This window comes from Colletotrichum fructicola (assembly GCF_000319635.2).
Source record: "Colletotrichum fructicola Nara gc5 chromosome Unknown KSG_Nara_v1_contig08, whole genome shotgun sequence".
NCBI classification, from domain to species: Eukaryota; Fungi; Ascomycota; class Sordariomycetes; order Glomerellales; family Glomerellaceae; genus Colletotrichum; species Colletotrichum fructicola.
In genome coordinates, this window is record NW_027094058.1 from 175401 (window position 1) to 192213 (window position 16813).

The 16813-nt window shown below is 56.4% G+C and overlaps 5 protein-coding genes across 5 annotated transcripts; 2 read left to right on the top strand and 3 right to left on the bottom strand.

Annotated features, from left to right (window-relative positions):
- Positions 1-870: 870 nt before the first annotated feature.
- Positions 871-2855, bottom strand: CGGC5_v013067 (Protein TIC 214; the record flags this gene model as incomplete). Its single annotated transcript, XM_066152831.1, has 4 exons — positions 871-1064; positions 1124-1179; positions 1453-2486; positions 2535-2855. 4 exons carry the CDS (start codon positions 2853-2855, stop codon positions 871-873), a joined length of 1605 nt encoding a protein of 534 aa, XP_066007584.1.
- A 1832-nt stretch (positions 2856-4687) lies between these two features.
- On the bottom strand, positions 4688-5780 carry CGGC5_v013068 (uncharacterized protein; the record flags this gene model as incomplete). The annotated part of the gene is made up of 2 exons (XM_066152832.1): positions 4688-5127; positions 5225-5780. The coding sequence occupies 2 exons, from the start codon at positions 5778-5780 to the stop codon at positions 4688-4690; spliced, it is 996 nt and encodes a 331-aa protein (XP_066007686.1).
- Positions 5781-6901: 1121 nt separating this feature from the next.
- Positions 6902-8476, top strand: CGGC5_v013069 (Sterol 3-beta-glucosyltransferase; the record flags this gene model as incomplete). The annotated part of the gene is made up of 1 exon (XM_066152833.1): positions 6902-8476. The coding sequence occupies one exon, from the start codon at positions 6902-6904 to the stop codon at positions 8474-8476; it is 1575 nt and encodes a 524-aa protein (XP_066007586.1).
- Positions 8477-10308: 1832 nt separating this feature from the next.
- Positions 10309-11826, top strand: CGGC5_v013070 (uncharacterized protein; the record flags this gene model as incomplete). Its single annotated transcript, XM_066152834.1, has 5 exons — positions 10309-10320; positions 10409-10446; positions 10488-10511; positions 10566-10669; positions 10736-11826. 5 exons carry the CDS (start codon positions 10309-10311, stop codon positions 11824-11826), a joined length of 1269 nt encoding a protein of 422 aa, XP_066007728.1.
- Positions 11827-14613: 2787 nt separating this feature from the next.
- On the bottom strand, positions 14614-15333 carry CGGC5_v013071 (uncharacterized protein; the record flags this gene model as incomplete). Its single annotated transcript, XM_032028494.2, has 1 exon — positions 14614-15333. One exon carries the CDS (start codon positions 15331-15333, stop codon positions 14614-14616), a length of 720 nt encoding a protein of 239 aa, XP_031875235.2.
- Between the last annotated feature and the right edge of the window lie 1480 nt (positions 15334-16813).

Genomic DNA, 16813 nt, shown 5'->3' on the forward strand with positions numbered 1-16813 from the left:
AGGGATGAAGAATCGCAGAGATCAGAGTAGGTATGTACCGCTTGTCGTGGTCGCGACGCAAACAACGTCGCAGGACGACTATCTGCGGGCGTCTTTAGGTCCAGCAACAAGTCTTTTTTTTTCTGTCCCCCCCCCCAAAATAAAACAAAGCAGGTAGTAAGGGAGCTGGTGGAGTCCTTGAAACAACGGCCATCTCCGAACGGATCAGGGTCCGCTGTGCTTCGCCGGGTCAGGCCCGGCGAATCGGTCGCGGCTGTGACGCCGGCGGGCAGAGCGGGCAGCTAGTGGGGTTAAGCACAACCAAGACCACCTAACTCCAACTGACTGGTGAGAGCCGAAGGGTCTTGCAGGGTTGCGTTGAGCCTGCCTGTCCACAACGTACCCGCGTCGGGGGGATCATCCATTCTTCCCCTCGTGTGAGCAGAATCTTGAGCCAGAGCCTCTCGACTTTGCGCACGTGAACACTTGTTCGCGTGGTCCACTGTCGACCGTCTCGTCCGCCCGCGGGGCCCCAGCTAGCGATATGGAGGTGGAAGACGTCCATTCACAGTTCCCAACAGAACCCCTATCGATAGGGCGAGACGAACCAGCCGACGACATTCACATGTCCTTTAACGCTCGGTCCACGAGGTTACTAGATGGCGGGATTAGGACTCATCTGTTGTCGTCTATAAACCAGGCGTAATCATCATGAAAACCGCCCAAGCAAAGTCGTTAGGCGATGGCAGGCTTGAGCCTATGGAAATAAGACTACCTAGCTATCTGCTATAGGGCCAACCTCGGTTTAAGTGGTGTAGAATCCCCTTGGAAACAGCATGTATACGAGCGACTTCGCATCAATGACCCCGTTGTGACACACACAACAGGTTCTCACCCCTCGCCTACCGGTCCCCGGACGAGGCATACAGTGTCGACGGCTGATCCTGATGACGAGGAAGCCCAAGGCTTCTGCCTGTCTAATGATTGCCTGCTCGGCGGGTCATGGGGCACGCGCGGCCGGTGCTCGCTGTCGAGCGGACCGTAATGACTTGTCGCAGGAGGGGTCGGGCGGGGAGCAAACACGGCTGCTGCGATTAGCCATGGTAACCGGATTCCGGAGGGCATTGCCTTGCTCGGAAACTACCTATCCAGTCGTATTGCGGGGGATTGCGAGAGCAGAAGCTTATGTGGGCAGGGCGACTGCATGTCATGTATCAAGGGTGGTTTATTCTTCGAGTAAGAACTATGACTTAATCTTCAAACAAAATATAAAGCGTAAATATCAGATGCCGCACGTTCCACGGCGTTGCGTCTCGTGAGCGCGTCTAAAAGTGCCCCCACGCGGACGCTACTAAAAAACCCGGTATCTATCTACAAGCCGATCGCAATGAGCCGATGTGTGGGAGCCAAGCTGCTCAAGTGCCGAGAGCTGCGCTCCCGTCCGGTGCCTTGTTGAGTTGGCCCTATACGGACTCCGCGGCAGTATCATCAGCAGCGGCCTTCTTGGCAGCAGTCTTCTTTAAGGTGGTTTTCTTAGAACCGGTTTTGCTCGCGGAGGTCTTTCTGGAAGATGCCCCGACGGTAGAAGTCTCGTTAGCTGAAGTCTCGTCGGCAGTAGTCGCGCCGGTGGAGGTCTCATCAGCGGTGGTCTCATCAGCGGTGGTCTCATCAGCAGTAGTCGCTCCGGTGGAGGTCTCGTCAGCGGTGGTTGCGCCGGTAGAGGTCTCATCAGCGGTGGTCTCACCAGCAGCAGTCGCGCCGGTGGAGGTCTCATCGGCGGTGGTCTCACCAGCAGCAGTCGCGCCGGTAGAGGTCTCGTCAGCGGTGGTCTCATCAGCAGTAGTCGCTCCGGTGGTGGTCTCATCAGCGGTGGTTGCGCCGGTCGTGGTCTCGTCGGCGGTGGTTGCGCCAGTAGAGGTCTCATCAGTAGCGGTCGCGCCGGTAGAGGTCTCGTCAGCGGTGGTCTCATCAGCAGTAGTCGCTGCAGTGGAGGTCTCATCAGCAGTGGTCTCATCAGCAGTAGTCGCTCCAGTGGAGGTCTCATCAGCGGTGGTCGCGCCGGTGGAGGTCTCGTCGCTGGTGGTCGCGCTGGTGGACACCTTCTTCGTAGAGCCTTTGGTGGTGGATCGCTTCTGGACTTGAGCCTCGTCTACGGAAGACCCGTCGGCGGTCGTCTCGCCGGTAGATCCCTCGGCGCCTGAACCCTCTTCGCCCGTGAAGCCGTCGGCGGCAGTCCCGTCGGCAGCAGTCCCATCGGCCGCGGTCCCGTCAACGGCATTCCCGTCGACGGCAGCCCCGTCGACGGCGGTGTCGTCGGCCGCGGTCTCATCAAGGGCGGTCTCGTCAGCCATCGGCTGCTTCGCAGGAAGACCCCCGGAACGAGAGTCCCCGGCGGCCGTTTGGGATGACACGGGGCGTCTTGTAAAAGGCCGTCCGGAAAAGGGCCGTCCGCTAGAGGGCCGCCTGGTGGAGGGTCGCCTGGTGGAGGGCCGCCTACCAAAGGGGCGCTTGGCGGCGGTCAGCTGGAGTCGGTCGATAGGCAGGGCTTAACATACCTTGAAACGGCTGAAGAAGGATCGGGACTTCCTGCCCGTGGCTCTCCTCGAGAGTGCGTCGCCTTCCCAAAGTCCGTCTTCGGCTGCGGCTTCAGAGCTCGGGGAGACACTGTCTAACTGATATCGGACACTGGCGTCTTGACCCTCAGGCCCTAGTGCAGCGAGATGCCCGGAAAGAGGTCCGCCAGCAGCTTGGACCTCCGCTGGTGGCATGTCCCCGCCTCGGGTGACGTGTATCCCGTTCGCAGGCGCCCCATGGCTGGACAACACCCATAGAGAGGCGCCAGATAGAAGCACGAGGAGTGGGCGCGGTCCGACCATGTTGGCAAAGAAAACTAAAAGGAACGTGGGCGAGTGTGGGTAGCGAGTGGCAGGCGTTAAAGGTCAGGCAAAGGAAGGACAAGAGAGAAATATGGCTGTTGTGGTGGCTGGTTGCTGTTTGGGCAGGAGAAGATCTGGCTTTTGATAGTAGATATATACTGCTTCCCGTCAGCCTCTAGAACATGGAACATGCCACAGTGACCCAGACTACCTCCGCCTCCTCTCCCTTTGATGAGCCTGCTTCGTGGGATATCCGCGGCGGGGGGCAGGGCACACTGGCCAGTCCGATCAAGGCGCCCGGTGACATCGGAATTGACGAAGAACGGCATCAGCGGACGCATGGGTCACGACGACTGGGCTTCCCTTCTTCGCGTGAGCCGTCGCCCGACAAGGCTGCCTCGTAGCAAGCAACCGACTGACGGCCTCACCGGACGTTTGGTCAGGCCAATCTGACGAGCTGGAAGTCACTCGACGGGACGACGGAGAACCCCAATGCCAGGCGGTAATATGTTTAGAGAGCCTTTCTTTCGTGTGCGGGATGCGGTTGACTGTCTTCTAGCTGGTCTCGCAGGTTCTCGAAATAGTAGTCCTTGCTGCCGACACGTATATTATCCCCACCGCCCTCCACCGGAGCGTAATTAGTCTTCCGGGTCTGCGGAGGCTGGGCAGGGCGTGCCTGGCCGTGACTCGTTAACGAAGACCGGGTATAGCATCAATCTGCACTCGGCCGGGGAGGCCAGTGTCGGCAGATTCAACGACATCCCGTCTAGTGGGCCGCAAGTGGGGCCCTCTGGCCGCTAGGAACTATGTTGGTCTCGCCGTCGGACAACCCGAGGGCCGCAACAGAAGTGGTAGAGAGTGCGGCGGGTCTATTGTCCAATCCACAGGGCCTCCTCTTCGCTCAAACAGCAGCATGGCCTTTGTCCAGCACTGTAGAGGCGCGTGTAGTCCACGTAGGCCTAGCCTGTGGCATACGCAGAAAAGTCGCCAGTTTATAGCTAGGCAAGGCCGGCGACAGGTCAGTTGAGGAGGACGCCAAAGGCGATAGGTCGTGCATCTAAAAGTAGACGCTAGAGCTTGTTTTCACGAAGCATCGGACCTCCCGACGACGGCTTTGTCCGTCTCTTGGCCGCTGGGTGCGGGTGACTCTGACCGTGTTGTCCCTGCCTCCTCCACAACCACGTCCGAGGGGGCCGGAGGCTGCAAACAACAGAGGTCGTCACGTCCCACTCGGCTCCGCCTAGGATGACTTGCGCAGGCCCCTTTGTGTGATAAGTCTGTCAGTAGACTGCAAGCATGCTGCTGGGCGATATACGCATCTAGGTACTACAAAGCCTTAACATAAGCAGAGAGGACCAATAAGTGCAATACAGCCGCAGCTTGCGTTAGTAGGACGAGAATCCATGGGTCAAATAACATGAAAACAAATTTAAGAAGGTGGGTGGTAGTGTATGTTCCCATGGCCATGGCCCATTCGGAAGTCTAACAGTAATAGGAGCCCCTTTTTTTTTTTTTTTTTTTAAGTAAGAAGAAAGGAAATTAATTAATTCATCGACGTTTTCTCGGCGAAAGGCAACGTGTGTAAGTATACTGAATTCCTCAAGGTGCGTTACATTGCAGCCCCCACCGAGACCGCTCGGGCCGTCCCGCGCACATTCAAACCGTGGACTGCGACCTCGTCCATACTTGTACGCCAGCTCCAGCTAAAACAACAGGAAACCAGATACAAGCCATCCTCGGTACACTCCCCGATTGGATTACTTCCGCCAGCCATCCGAACCGCCCGCCCGCCCGCCATCCGTCCGATGACCGTCAGCCCTACCTCACTACATCTAGCCCCACACGGTGTGGCCAGGGGTGCCGTCAAACAGCCAGCTGACGAAGCCCGGCTCCTGGTTCGGCGGGACACCGACGATCTGCGGGGCTGGCACCGCGTGGAGACGCGCGCCGTTATCGACTCCGAGGAGCTCTCTGGCCTTAGCGACCAGGGGCGACCTCAGGCGGACGAGATGCATAATCACCAGCTGCCGCAGATCGTATGTCAGGTCCTGCTGGACGTTAACGAGGGCCCCAGGGGTCTTCTCAATGATCCAGCTGATATCCTTCATGTCCTTGTCGTTCTTGTTGCGATGGTCTGCGGCCAAAGCGTAGACCTTGGACTTGAAGATCTTTCCAAGTCTCATCACGTGGATGGTGAGCGCCTTCTTGGCCCTCGTCTCCTTTTGGATATCCTTTGAGTTGGCTCTGAGATTTTCGGGTGTCGTGAGCGTGCCTATGATGTACGTCAATATCGCTCCACGAACGAACGAGCTCCCCACCCGGGGGGTGGGGGTAAGGCAAGGCAGGGCAAGGAGTAAGGTAAAGCTAACCTGCAATGATCATATCAACCTCGATATACTTCGGCTTCGACGAGCTCCCTTGGTTGTGGTAGACCCGCAGGTGCGAATCGCTTGGCCATCCGGGGCCGGGGAGAATAAACTTCTTGTCCTTGCTCAGCGCTGTCTTGAGCTTGGACATCGTCGTCTGGACGACAATGTCAATGTCGCCGGTATAACGGCTGGGCTGGCCGTGGATCTTCAAGGCAAGGCCGCCGGCGACAGCCCAGGGAATCCTGTTCCGATCTAAAAGCTGGCTGAGGGTGTCGAGGCTGTCCATGAGGTGGAAGAAGTTGACGTCGGATTCCGACTCCTTCTGGAGCATCGCTGCCTCCTGGGCACTGAACCAGCCCTTCTTGATGTCTCTGCCGACGAGCGAGCCGGCCGTGGTGAGATGCACGTGCGCTCCGGCGTCGTCTTCGGCCCCGAGGTCTCCTGCTGATGACGACAGGACGGGAGCGGCGAGGCCCGGAACATGCTGCGTTGCGAGCGGTACGGCCGAGGCCGAGGCCGCCAGAAGGCAGCCTAGAGTGGCAAGAGACCAGTGCATGACGAAACGAGCGAGGGAAACGATAGAAAAAAGATTGATGGGGAAGGCGAAGCCTGAAAACGACTAAAGGAGCGTGAAGTTGGATTTTGCGGGGAAGGGACGCCTTCAATGTAGGGACCTGCAGCACAACGTGTCGGGGACCTCTTCAAGTCGGATCGAGGACGTTGCGCAGACCGGAGGGGTCAAGTAGTGAGAGGACAACGCTTGCGACGCACCGTGTTCCGCGGAGGACGAGGAGTTTACTAGTCTTCCCCGCCTTCGAGCGATTTGGTTTTCTGGTGATTCCGGCACTTTGGTAAGAGCAATAACCAGGCCTGGAGACTGGGTCCGGTCGGGGATCTCAGCAAAAGGCTGACGGCGGCGTCTCCGAAAACTGAGAGCCCACTTCGTCCGTACAGCTGCCCGGACGGCAATATCCGACCAAGAGCCACCGCACACGCTGGTGTCCCTCATTCTCTTCGACGAGGATGCTGCGATGGGCATGTTGCGATGCTTTCCTCGTCCCAAGCGCAGCCCCGGCAAGCAATCGAAGAGGGCTCTTCCTCGCAACGGGCCAGCCGCCAGCTCGGCTGAAGGCGGCCACGACCCCCTCACCCCCCAATGAGAGCCAAGACGCGGGGGGTCCGTGTCAACAGCATCCAACTTGGACGCACATGTTCGTTCGACTGCAGACAGCACCATACGAAAAGTCCTGCGGTGTCAAGATGTTCTGGACGGCGGGTTGACCGTCTGGCCCAGCGTTAGTACCTCCTCCTCGTTCCACAGCTGGGCTCCTCCTAGCTGAGGAGACGCCGAAATGAAATATTTAGGAATATCATTGATTGGACGCATGATTTCAGGATAACTTTGTGATCAGCCGTCATCTGAGAGCTTCACCTCTCTCTCTCTCTCTCTCTCTCTCTCTCTCTCTCTCTCTCTCTCTCTCTCTCTCTCTCTCTCTCTCTCTCTCTCTCTCTCTCTCTCTCTCTCTCTCTCTCTCTCTCTCTCTCTCTCTCTCTCTCTCTCTCTCTCTCTCTCTCTCTCTCTCTCTCTCTCTCTCTCTCCCTCTCTCTCTATCTCGCAGCTACTCTACTCGCCATCGTCTTCAATTACCAAGGCGAAAACACCTGCGTCCTAACATCATGTCTCTCGAGAGGGACGCCGCGAGGCTGTACAAACCGCTGCGCACGCTTTGTGTCTTATTGATATTCGCCCTCTTCGCTGGCAGCTCTCTTGCCGCCGTCGCCGCCGCCAGCCCCGTCCCAGGAGGTGCACCTGGTGAACCAGAGGGCTTGGGAACGGATGCTTGGAACAGCAGTGTCGCGGCTGAGGCGTTGGCCGCCCGGGGTATTCAGCGCCCATCTACCGCCGCGGACTCTCAGGTCAGAGAGGTCATCGAGATCCTGGCCGGCGCCCCGGGCAGCAAGATCCCCGGCCCGTCCCAGGCCCTGAAGGCCGTTGAGACTCAGCTGCAGAGGGGCCTCCAGGCTCGCAGCAAGAACAAGGGCAAGATCGAGGTCTTCTTCATCATCTATGGCGGGAGCAACGGCGACGTCCCCTTGCTCTCGTCGGTGCTCCAAGGCATGCTCGATAGACCGGCCATCTTCGACGTCAAGCACGCTATTGTCCTCGGCGACAGCTACCGGGACTTCTTCCCCGAAGGTCTCAAGGCCAAGTTCGCCAACGACAACCGAGAGTGGGCCTCGAAGACGAACCCACCCCGACGAGACCAGGCGGTCGCCATGTTTATCCAGAAAATGGCGTCCATCCTCCACGGTTGGTCGCCCGACCTCATCGTCGCGAGCCACTTCATCCCCCCCTCCGCTACAACGCCGGACCAGCGCCGCCAGATCCAGCAGCTGACGGCGCCCGCCCGAGACCGGATCCTGGTCGAGCTCCAGGTCTTTTACCTGCCCGGCATCCGCTCCACCGCCCTCACGAAGAAGGACATCAAGCCCAACCATATCCGGATCTACGCACAGCAGCCCGAGATCTGGGACAGCTCGTCCCCCAACGCCGTCGGGGCGGCCATGGTCGGCAAGCTTCCGCGGCTGTCCGGTCGCTCCAGCACGGCCAGACCGGGCCGCCAGGGAGAGGTGTACTCGTGGATCGACAAGCAGGGCAAGCGGCCCATCTTCTACATGGGAATGGGCATGAAGGAACGCCCCTTCGACAAGGACCACGCCTTCCCGGCATTCTTTGAGGTCGCCAAGCAGGAGCTGGCCGCCCTCACCGACTGGAGCTTCATCATCCTGCACAACGTCAAACGGTCCGAGTCCAGCTTCCGGCGCCTCACCCACAACGGACGCGTCTTCCACCTGTTCGTGGGCGAGACGTCGTGGGCCACGCTGTTCCCGGAGATGTCCCTGGTACTGACCCACGGCGGCGTCGGCTCCATGACGGACGCCATCGCCGCGGGCGTCCCCCAAATCATCCTGCCGACGGACTACGCCGCCGACCAGACGTACTTCGCACGTCGGCTCGAGAGGATGGGCGTCGGCATCGGTCTGCCGCAGATCCCCTACGCCGCGCTCTCCAAGACGGACTACGTATCCGTCAAGGAGATCCGGGACGCCTTCTCCAAGATCAGGACCAACAGGAAGCACTACACGGACGGCATCAGACCGTTCCGGAAGAACCTGGCCGATACGAATGCCCTCGACAACACCTTCGAGCTCGTCGAGAGGATGTGCGCGGGTTTGATTGCCCGGACCTAGCGCCCCAAGGCTGAAACCCGTTAGTATCAAGACAGTCTAAGCAAGATTCGGCACGCCGTAATAAGTGTGGTGTGTGGTGGACGGCCATGGGATGGATGGACCTCATGCTCTGTTTAGTAGCAATGTACTAGGTAGTCAATGAAGTACAGTAGACAATGATGGCGTTCCTTTAAAGATCTCGTTGCCCTCTAAACAGCGGCTAATGCTATTCCCAACTAGGATGGTTGGCGTTCGGGGATATGTCAAGTAGAAACAGTATAGTTGAGGCAGGTTGACTGCACTATTAGTCTCCCGACCCCAGCTCCCCTTCCACTAGAACGGGCTCTCTACCTCTCTGGGGTGGAGGTGGTTCGCTCGCGGGGACAGTTAACGAGGGCCTAGAGGCACAGCAGACGCGTAGCTCGCAAGCGCCACGACCCGAAGGAAGGCGAAGAGCTTGTAAACCACGATGGTGAAGGATAACAAACGAACATTGCTGCAATCCAGGGAAGTTACTAATTGGCAGCAGAGTGGAGGAAGGGGATAAGTCGCGAATGGGAAACGGTGTCCATTAGTGGAGACGATATCTCTCCACTGACATACGTCTCCAAGCCTGCTCCATACATTCCTACTAAATCGTTGGTCGCGCTATATTTCTGCCCAGATGTCGAGCTTGCTCGGTTTTCTTCTCGAAGCCGTCGCCCCAATGGCTCACGGAATCGGCGACGCGACCGCGGCAAGGCGCGGATAATGCCGATATCAGTGTCATATCAACCTAATATCAGCTCTCTGCGAGCTTGAGGTACGAGTGGGGGGTTTTGTTTGAAGATTGGACAAGCAGAAAATCCCCCAGCGTTGGCCCGTACGCGTCTGAGCATGTGCATCTTGGGATCGGTTGCGGGACGTGTGGAAGGAATCTGTTTACTATGATAAGGTACGTATCAATAGGTATCCGGGTGAGGCATCCGAATCCAAGACGACGCAGCACGGCTAGGCTTGCGCCAAGAACACGGTCTTAGTTGACAAATGACGGCCGACCGGGTCGACCGAGGGCGACGACAGGCAGGTCGGATCCTAGTGAATCGCCGACCATATTTATATATACGCTAATCTCAGCCTCCCAGCCGTTGGGTGGTGTCTATCGTCGTCAGACGATGGATAATAGATGCGGTAACTGGCCATCGATCCGGCTGGTACCGAGTAACTATGCTACAGATCAACCAAGGACAGGAGACGTAATAAATTTCTTATGGCAGGCGACAGTGTACAGATAATCGCGAGTCCCTAATCAGTAGCTGCTGACCTGGTAGCTAAAATGCGCAGTTATCCAGCTTGCCTACGGGCTGTCCGAAGCCGGCTGTTTGCGGACAGAAGACTTCTAACGAACAATCTCCCGCCGCGGGGGCCAGAACCGAAGGAGACAGGGAACAAAGCATAGCTTGGCCGGCAAAGTAGACTTCAACAATAATACTAACAACCCCGGCCCAACCCAACCCTGAACCCTTGTCTTTCTAGTGTCTCTTCCCGAGGGCCGATTGCCTCATCTGCGGCTACCTCGGCCCCACTTGGTTCAGATCACGACTAGGGTTATAACGTAAATTTTAGTGCCCAGACAATGCCATCCCATCGCCCAACTGGCGTTGAATTCACCCGAACTTCGATCGCGCCGCGCTGTGAAGGCCCCCAACCTTTCCCTTTTCCTTTTGCTCTGTTTCTCTCTTCCTTCCCCTCTGGTTTCCCTCTCTCTTCCCTTTTTTTCCTTTTTTTTTTTTTTTTTTTTTTTTTTTTTTTTTCAATCATCTTCATTTACCGGGTTTACTGCGTAGTGGATACGTGCCCTTGCTAAGGTTCGAATGGCACTACCGGTTAGTTATAGCCCCGCAATTAAATGTTGGATGGAAGCCAACCCGCGACGGTTCCCGGTCATTGTGTAACTGGGCTAGTACGGCGAAGATGGCCTCTCGCTGGTCATATATTCGACGTTACACAGAGTAAAACAAAGGCCTCTGCGTGAGGTAGCTGTGCAGGAAAGAGCTACAGCATCGTGGCGCCATACGTCAGCAATGACTTTCAACGCGCTAGTTGCATCTTTGACGTTAATGGGGAGTAGTCTTTCGTTCCTAACGACGTTTGGCGCATTGGTCTTCATCGCTCTCCACCGCACCCGGCGCCGGTCTTTGCGCCACATCCTCATTCTCAACCTCATGGTGGCCGGTAATGTGGTTCCCGTCAAGATTGTTCTGAGAGGACGAGAGGGCTAACGGCTTCCGAATGAAAAAGAATTCATTAACTCGGCCAACAACACCGTCTCGGGGATCATATACATCCGAGACAGAGGGTTACGACGCGGAACAGCATGTGTCCTGAACAGCGTGATCGGTCAACTGTCGGTGCAAGCGTCCGACTTTTCCATCCTCGCCATCGCCATTGCCACACTTCTGGTAGTAAAACAAAAAACGTCCATGGCGGAGGGGACGTTCCTCGAGAGGGTCTCCATCTGCTTCTGCGTGTGGCTCGTCCCTATTGCTACCAGCGTTGCGGCGGCTGGGATCGGCGTCGTGGGGCCCGTCAGCGGGAACTGGTGCTGGATAACGTGGGACAGACCCGATCTTCGATTTGCCCTCACGTACGTTTGGCGTCTGTGGATCATGTTCGCCACCGTTTCCATCTATGCTTACGTCTGGTGGTACCTCGGCCAACGCCTTCGCCCCGCTGCAATGGTGCCGGCTTCCTTGGGCTGGACCGGAAGCTCGACGAGCACTGCCGCTCCGTTGACAGCACGCCACACGACGGTGAGTCGATTGGACGTGGGTTGGCCACGGCCGCAAGTCGCGGCTATGGGTGGACGGCACCCTCCACGGACCGCACAGCCGCTGGGATACGACCTTCCCCCGCTGGCGACGGACGCCACAGCGTTTCCTGTTACGAGGTGTTTAACATCAGACAGCAGTAGCAGAAGCATGCTATCGCGGTGTAATCCTCAACCACGGGGAGATGATTACCTGGCGGACTCCCGACCGAGCTCTAGCCGAGACGTCGGCGCGAGTGATAAAGTAACGCTGCCGAATCTCACCGCTGCGGCGACAGCTCATCATTCGATTGACGAGCAGACCCGGAGATTGGAGCGGCGCATCAAGCGCATGATGCTTCTCAACTCGTATCCCATCTTGTACATCCTGCTCTGGATCCCCGCCCTTGTGAACAGAGTGATGGAAGCGTCTGGGGTCGAATCGCATGGTTTGCTGCTAGCGGCTCTGCAGAGCTCGAGCCAGTTCATCGGCTTCGCTAACGCGGTGACGTACTGCCTCCATGAAAGCTTGGAGCGAAGATCGAACGGGAGTGCTGTTCGCTGGCTACCTCGAACGTCATGAGCCGAATGAAGCTGGTGTTCGTGCATCCACAGGGCTGTACAGCCCAGAACCCGGTCCTTCCATCAAATTGCAGCAGGACGCCTTCGGAAACATGCTTTGTTATGCTTGACAACCATTAAGCTTTTGTACTCTACGCTGCTGGGCCCACGGAATAGTCAGTGTCTAAACTACTTAGTAACATAGAGGTTGTTGGTTAATTAATAGACTGCCCTAGGCGGGAAACTGATCAGGTTCTTAGCCTCTGTAGTTGAAGCTTGCCTCTTGTGCTAATGATGATGATGGCACCTTCTGAGCACAGCGGACGCGTTAGCACGCGTATTTAACACGTCGTTGGTACGGAGTAGTAGGCGTACCCGTCTCGCGTCATAGCAGCGACCCCGGCATTCCCAGCTTAGCCATTCCGTTTCGTCGAGGTTCCCCATTCGTGTAGGGGTGGTCAGAGAGAGAAGAGATGGGCGGCGCGTAGGGTTTTGGCCAATAGTTGTACACATGTGGTTGGATGTACTCCAACGCCGAGCAAGTACCCGACCCTATATAGATGTGCCCCTGTCAATCGGACCACCCGAGACGTAGGATCAAAGTCTTTCCATGTTCGACGGCGTCCCGTACTGCTTTTCAATACGGTGCGACTGCCCTACGTGCCGAACTCAGTCATTAAGCATTTACTACCTAACAATTTAACTACCACATCCTCTGTCAAAGAGCCCCCGTGATGACTACTCCGAGCATCATCACTATCTTGTGCATGTAGGCTGCAGCCCTTGCTGAGAGCGCCAGACCTTGTCAACAACAGGGACCTGAGTATTCAGGTCGATTGCAGAGTACGTATAGAAGGGAAGGGGTTTGGTCTGATCATGGACGGTTTGATCTCGGAATCGTAAGGCACTTAGTTGGGTAGAAAGTAAAGAAACCGAAGAGACAGAAGCTGGCTTTGATATTGCTGTTGCAATCTCTACAGCTCCCGGTAGCCCGCTAGAGGCTGGTAAAGCCTCATAAAACGACGGAGGGCCTTCCTTATCAGGTGTCCAATGTGTGCGTGAAACACCACCCACCTCCCCTGCTGATGACGCGCCTAGAGCGGATGCGGCTGGCTCAGCCGATCAGGGGACGCGGATCTCTCCGGCCCGTCCACGCCTACTCATAATATGCGGGATCTCTCACCACATCTACGACTTCAACGGTACAGTGCATCTCCGCCCAAGGTGCTGACCGACAGTTGTCCTGGACCAACAGAAAGTACAGAGGTTTTAAGGTAGTACTACGCAGTCGGCCACACTGCTTTATCTCTCACCTACTAGTAGCTGTTTACTTATCTCTCTACTATCGGATTGCTAGCGCTGTTGGTGGGATTATGCAATATACCTTATGTTATCGAGCTGCGTGTTGTTTCCAATGACATCGACACCTTGCATGCGCCTTTCCAACGTGTTTTTAACACCCGATAGACCTGATAACCTGCTTTGCCTCGGGGAAAGCATGAAGCTGCCCCGGCTTGACGGCCGTGGCTTATGAGTATCGGCGCCTGTTTCAAGGTTAGGTATCGACACTAGTACAAGCCACGAGCAGGTCAGGGCGTGCAACTGTGGTGTTATGAGGCGAAAGCTGTTGTGATAATCGACCCCTCATCATCATTCCTAGTCGTACACTTTATAGCTATGAGTCTATGGGAACCAAGCGCAGCGGCCGTTACGTCGCATGGTCTATAGTGGAGGGTCGAAGGTAGCTACGTCACAGGGAAGGGCTGACGATCACCACGCATCCCCAGGTAGTGTCCTGGAGCCACCGCGGCAGCTGATCCTGAGATATGTACTAGTAAGGAGAGACGATCCTGGCATGACATACCCATCCGTCGCTGTTTCGGGTCAGGCGTGGTGACAGCCTCAAGAAGAGTGGCCTGAAATTCAACCAAGTGGATGAGAGAGCAAGGCCCACGAGATTATTGGTTATGATGAGTCAGTACAACATGGTTCACGGTTGGTTCCTCAACCAATGACTTCTTAAGGCCGCCTCGTCCGATCTTTACATTCCTTCCCCGCTGTGCCGTCGGGAACTCTCACAGGTAGCTTCATTCAGCAGTTTCCCCTGCGCCGACCCTATCCTTCGTGGCTCTGCTGGCTCCGTGATACGCCACGAACGCTCCACGCTTGTTCCGTCAACAAATCATCATCGCACTGTGAATGATTTTTCTCCTGTTTTCTTCCTGTTTCTCCTTTTTCTAAGGGAGCTCTTTGGCTTCTTCATATGTTCGACGGCTAGATGTCTCTGCTTAGCTTCGATATAATAGGACTTCTTCACCTGGTACGGGCCCCCGCAATGATTAGGATAGTTTCGCTATTCGGGCCGCGTAAGTTTTATGAACGAAGGTTTTTTTGGCAAGTCCTATGGAAGTCAAGAAAGAATCTTGTTGTATGTATATTTAACCATAAATCCTATGTATGTATCTTTAGAAGGATTCTGAATATTACTAAATATCTCGATTCGGCCGACCGAAAACACTTATAGGACGCCCGCCCTCATCACCCGCCCCCGCCGACCACTGGACCTCTACCCCGATTCATGCATCAAGGGACATAGCTAAGGTACTTTTACCACACAAAACACCATTTCCACACACTGGTGGTAGGGTCTCTGAATCACTTTGGGCTCGCACAAGAACATGACTATCCGGGCAACGGCCGTTCCGTTCATCTGAGCATGCCCAGTCAACCCTATACTCCCTCCGCCGCCCACGATGCAGCCGAGACCGTCCATTAAAGACAACCACAGACCTGGCTGGTCCCTTCTGCCTTAGTAGTGGAAGCCCTGACCGTTGCAGTAAGGGATGGGGTAGACGGTGCTGTTGCAAAGTCGGATGACGCCTTTGACGAAATCGAGATTGCCGAAGCTTTGGTCGGTGTAGGTGTCAGAAGTGAACGGCGTACTGATCGGGCGATGACTGCAGCCGGTGAGCAGACGCCCGGTGACACGGCGGACGAGCGGCTGCGATACGACGAGGCCATGCTGGCCTTCGGGGACGGTGAAGCTGAGTGTCTGGCTGTCGGAAGTCGTCCACCGCTGGGCGTAGTTGACTGAGAGAGACATGCCTAGGGCCACTTTTGCGAAAGCAACGTTGGCGGTTGAGCTAACACTGACTGAATTCCCAACGGAGTAGCCTTTGGCCACAGAGGCGGTGGCAGTGCCACCATGGGAGCTCAGTATGGGCGAGATGGCGACATCCCAGTTGAGGAACTCCTCGTCGGACTCGACCTGGACCTCCGTGCTCCTTCCGCAGTCGCGACGGGCGACGCTGTCCCCGGCAGTAGATGGCACGGTCATCTGGACAGTTCTGGGCGCAACACGCGCAAGTAGAGCGTCGTACTCTGCCGTCTTGAGAATTCTGTGGGAACCATCCTCGTTCACAGCGACGACGTCATCGAAGCGCAGAGGGTAAGGGGCAGGCTGGGAGACAGCAACAGCGGCAGCAGCACTGAGTAGGCCAAGTGCAGTGATGAAGAACGACCGTCTCATCTTGGATGACATGTCGACAACGAACGCGTAGTGTATCGATGGGTGGACGATAGAGAGTGATGGGGGCGGGAAGATGTCAGCTAGTCGTGGACTAGATGAGGGAAACGAGCGTACAGCGCAGGGCGCAGAGTGGTGAGGAGGCTAGATGCTCACGAAACGGGACTGGACGGCTGCGGTCGTTCATATATACTTTCGGACGTTGTGCTGCTAGCATCGCTTACTCCATCGACGCTTAAGGTAAGGCAGTGTAATGAGACCTGTTTAGTACCAGTATGAAGTGGCTGCTTCGGTAAGGTACTGCGTAGACGATCTCATGCCGGGGCACAGACGGCACCCAGGTCCAGAATGGCGGCGGCGGCGGGGCGGGGCGACATAACGAGGCCCGCGAGCCAGAGGGGCCTCACTAGGGTTCATACGGCCCGACGACAGATTTCGTTGAACCCGGTGAACGAAACCTTTCGAGGGAAGAAAGCCTTCTGACAGGGAAGGTTGAAGATGGGTTTGCTTTCCCTTTTCCCCTTTCCCCTTTCACCTTTCCCCTTTCCCTTCTTCTTTTCTTTCCTTTTCTGTCCTTTCCTTTTCTTTTCATCTTTTCTACTTCAGCAGGGGCATGATAAAAAAAATCAAAAGAAAAAAAATGGACCAGGTGGACGAAGCCTGACACGCGGACGGTTGGAAACGACAGGCGCGACGCGCATGACGGCCCTCGCGGACTGCCGGACGTAGTCTGGATGACTTTCGGGGCTGCCGAGGCCCTGCGAAGACCTGCCCGGCGGCTGCAAGAATCACATTTGAGATTCTAGAGTACGGGAAAATAAGACGGGGTTTCTGCAGAAGAATGTGCAGAAGTTCTGCTCGGTGACAGGGGCACTCCGCCCGAACACCAGTGTAGTGACTTGTCCTAACGAGTGCCGTTGACCGGCTGTGGGGCTCGGAGCCCCACTGCCCATGACCTGCAAGGATATACCTTCTCGGCGTCGCATCTTGAACCTAGACAACGGGCAAGACGGCGATATGTGGGCATGTAATCAGACAGGTATGAGCTCCTCAGATGTCAAGGACCGAAAAACAAGCCACCCGTCGGCTCAACGTGGCTCCACAACGGCGAACCGGGTTAATAACGGATGGAAGTGAGGAGTCCGCGACACGAAAGACGGACATAGGAGGACGCAAATAAGCTTCGCTGTGTCCAGCGGCGACTCCGGCCATCTGGTAAAGAAACGACGTGCACCCAGCGGCCCATAGCTGGTACGTCTAGTGGATGCGGTAGGCAAACACCACGAGCCAGCTGAAGCCAGATAGATCATGGATGCACATCCCTTGGTGATTTAACACGCCACCGTGCTAGTTGTCGGAAAAACCATCCCCTACTACCGGGCTGTGGATATAAGACTGGATGGGTCACCTCATACTGTCATGATCGAGGCTCCCGCTAGCCCTCCTCTCTACTCACACTTGTCACAGGTGCCTCTCCACTTCT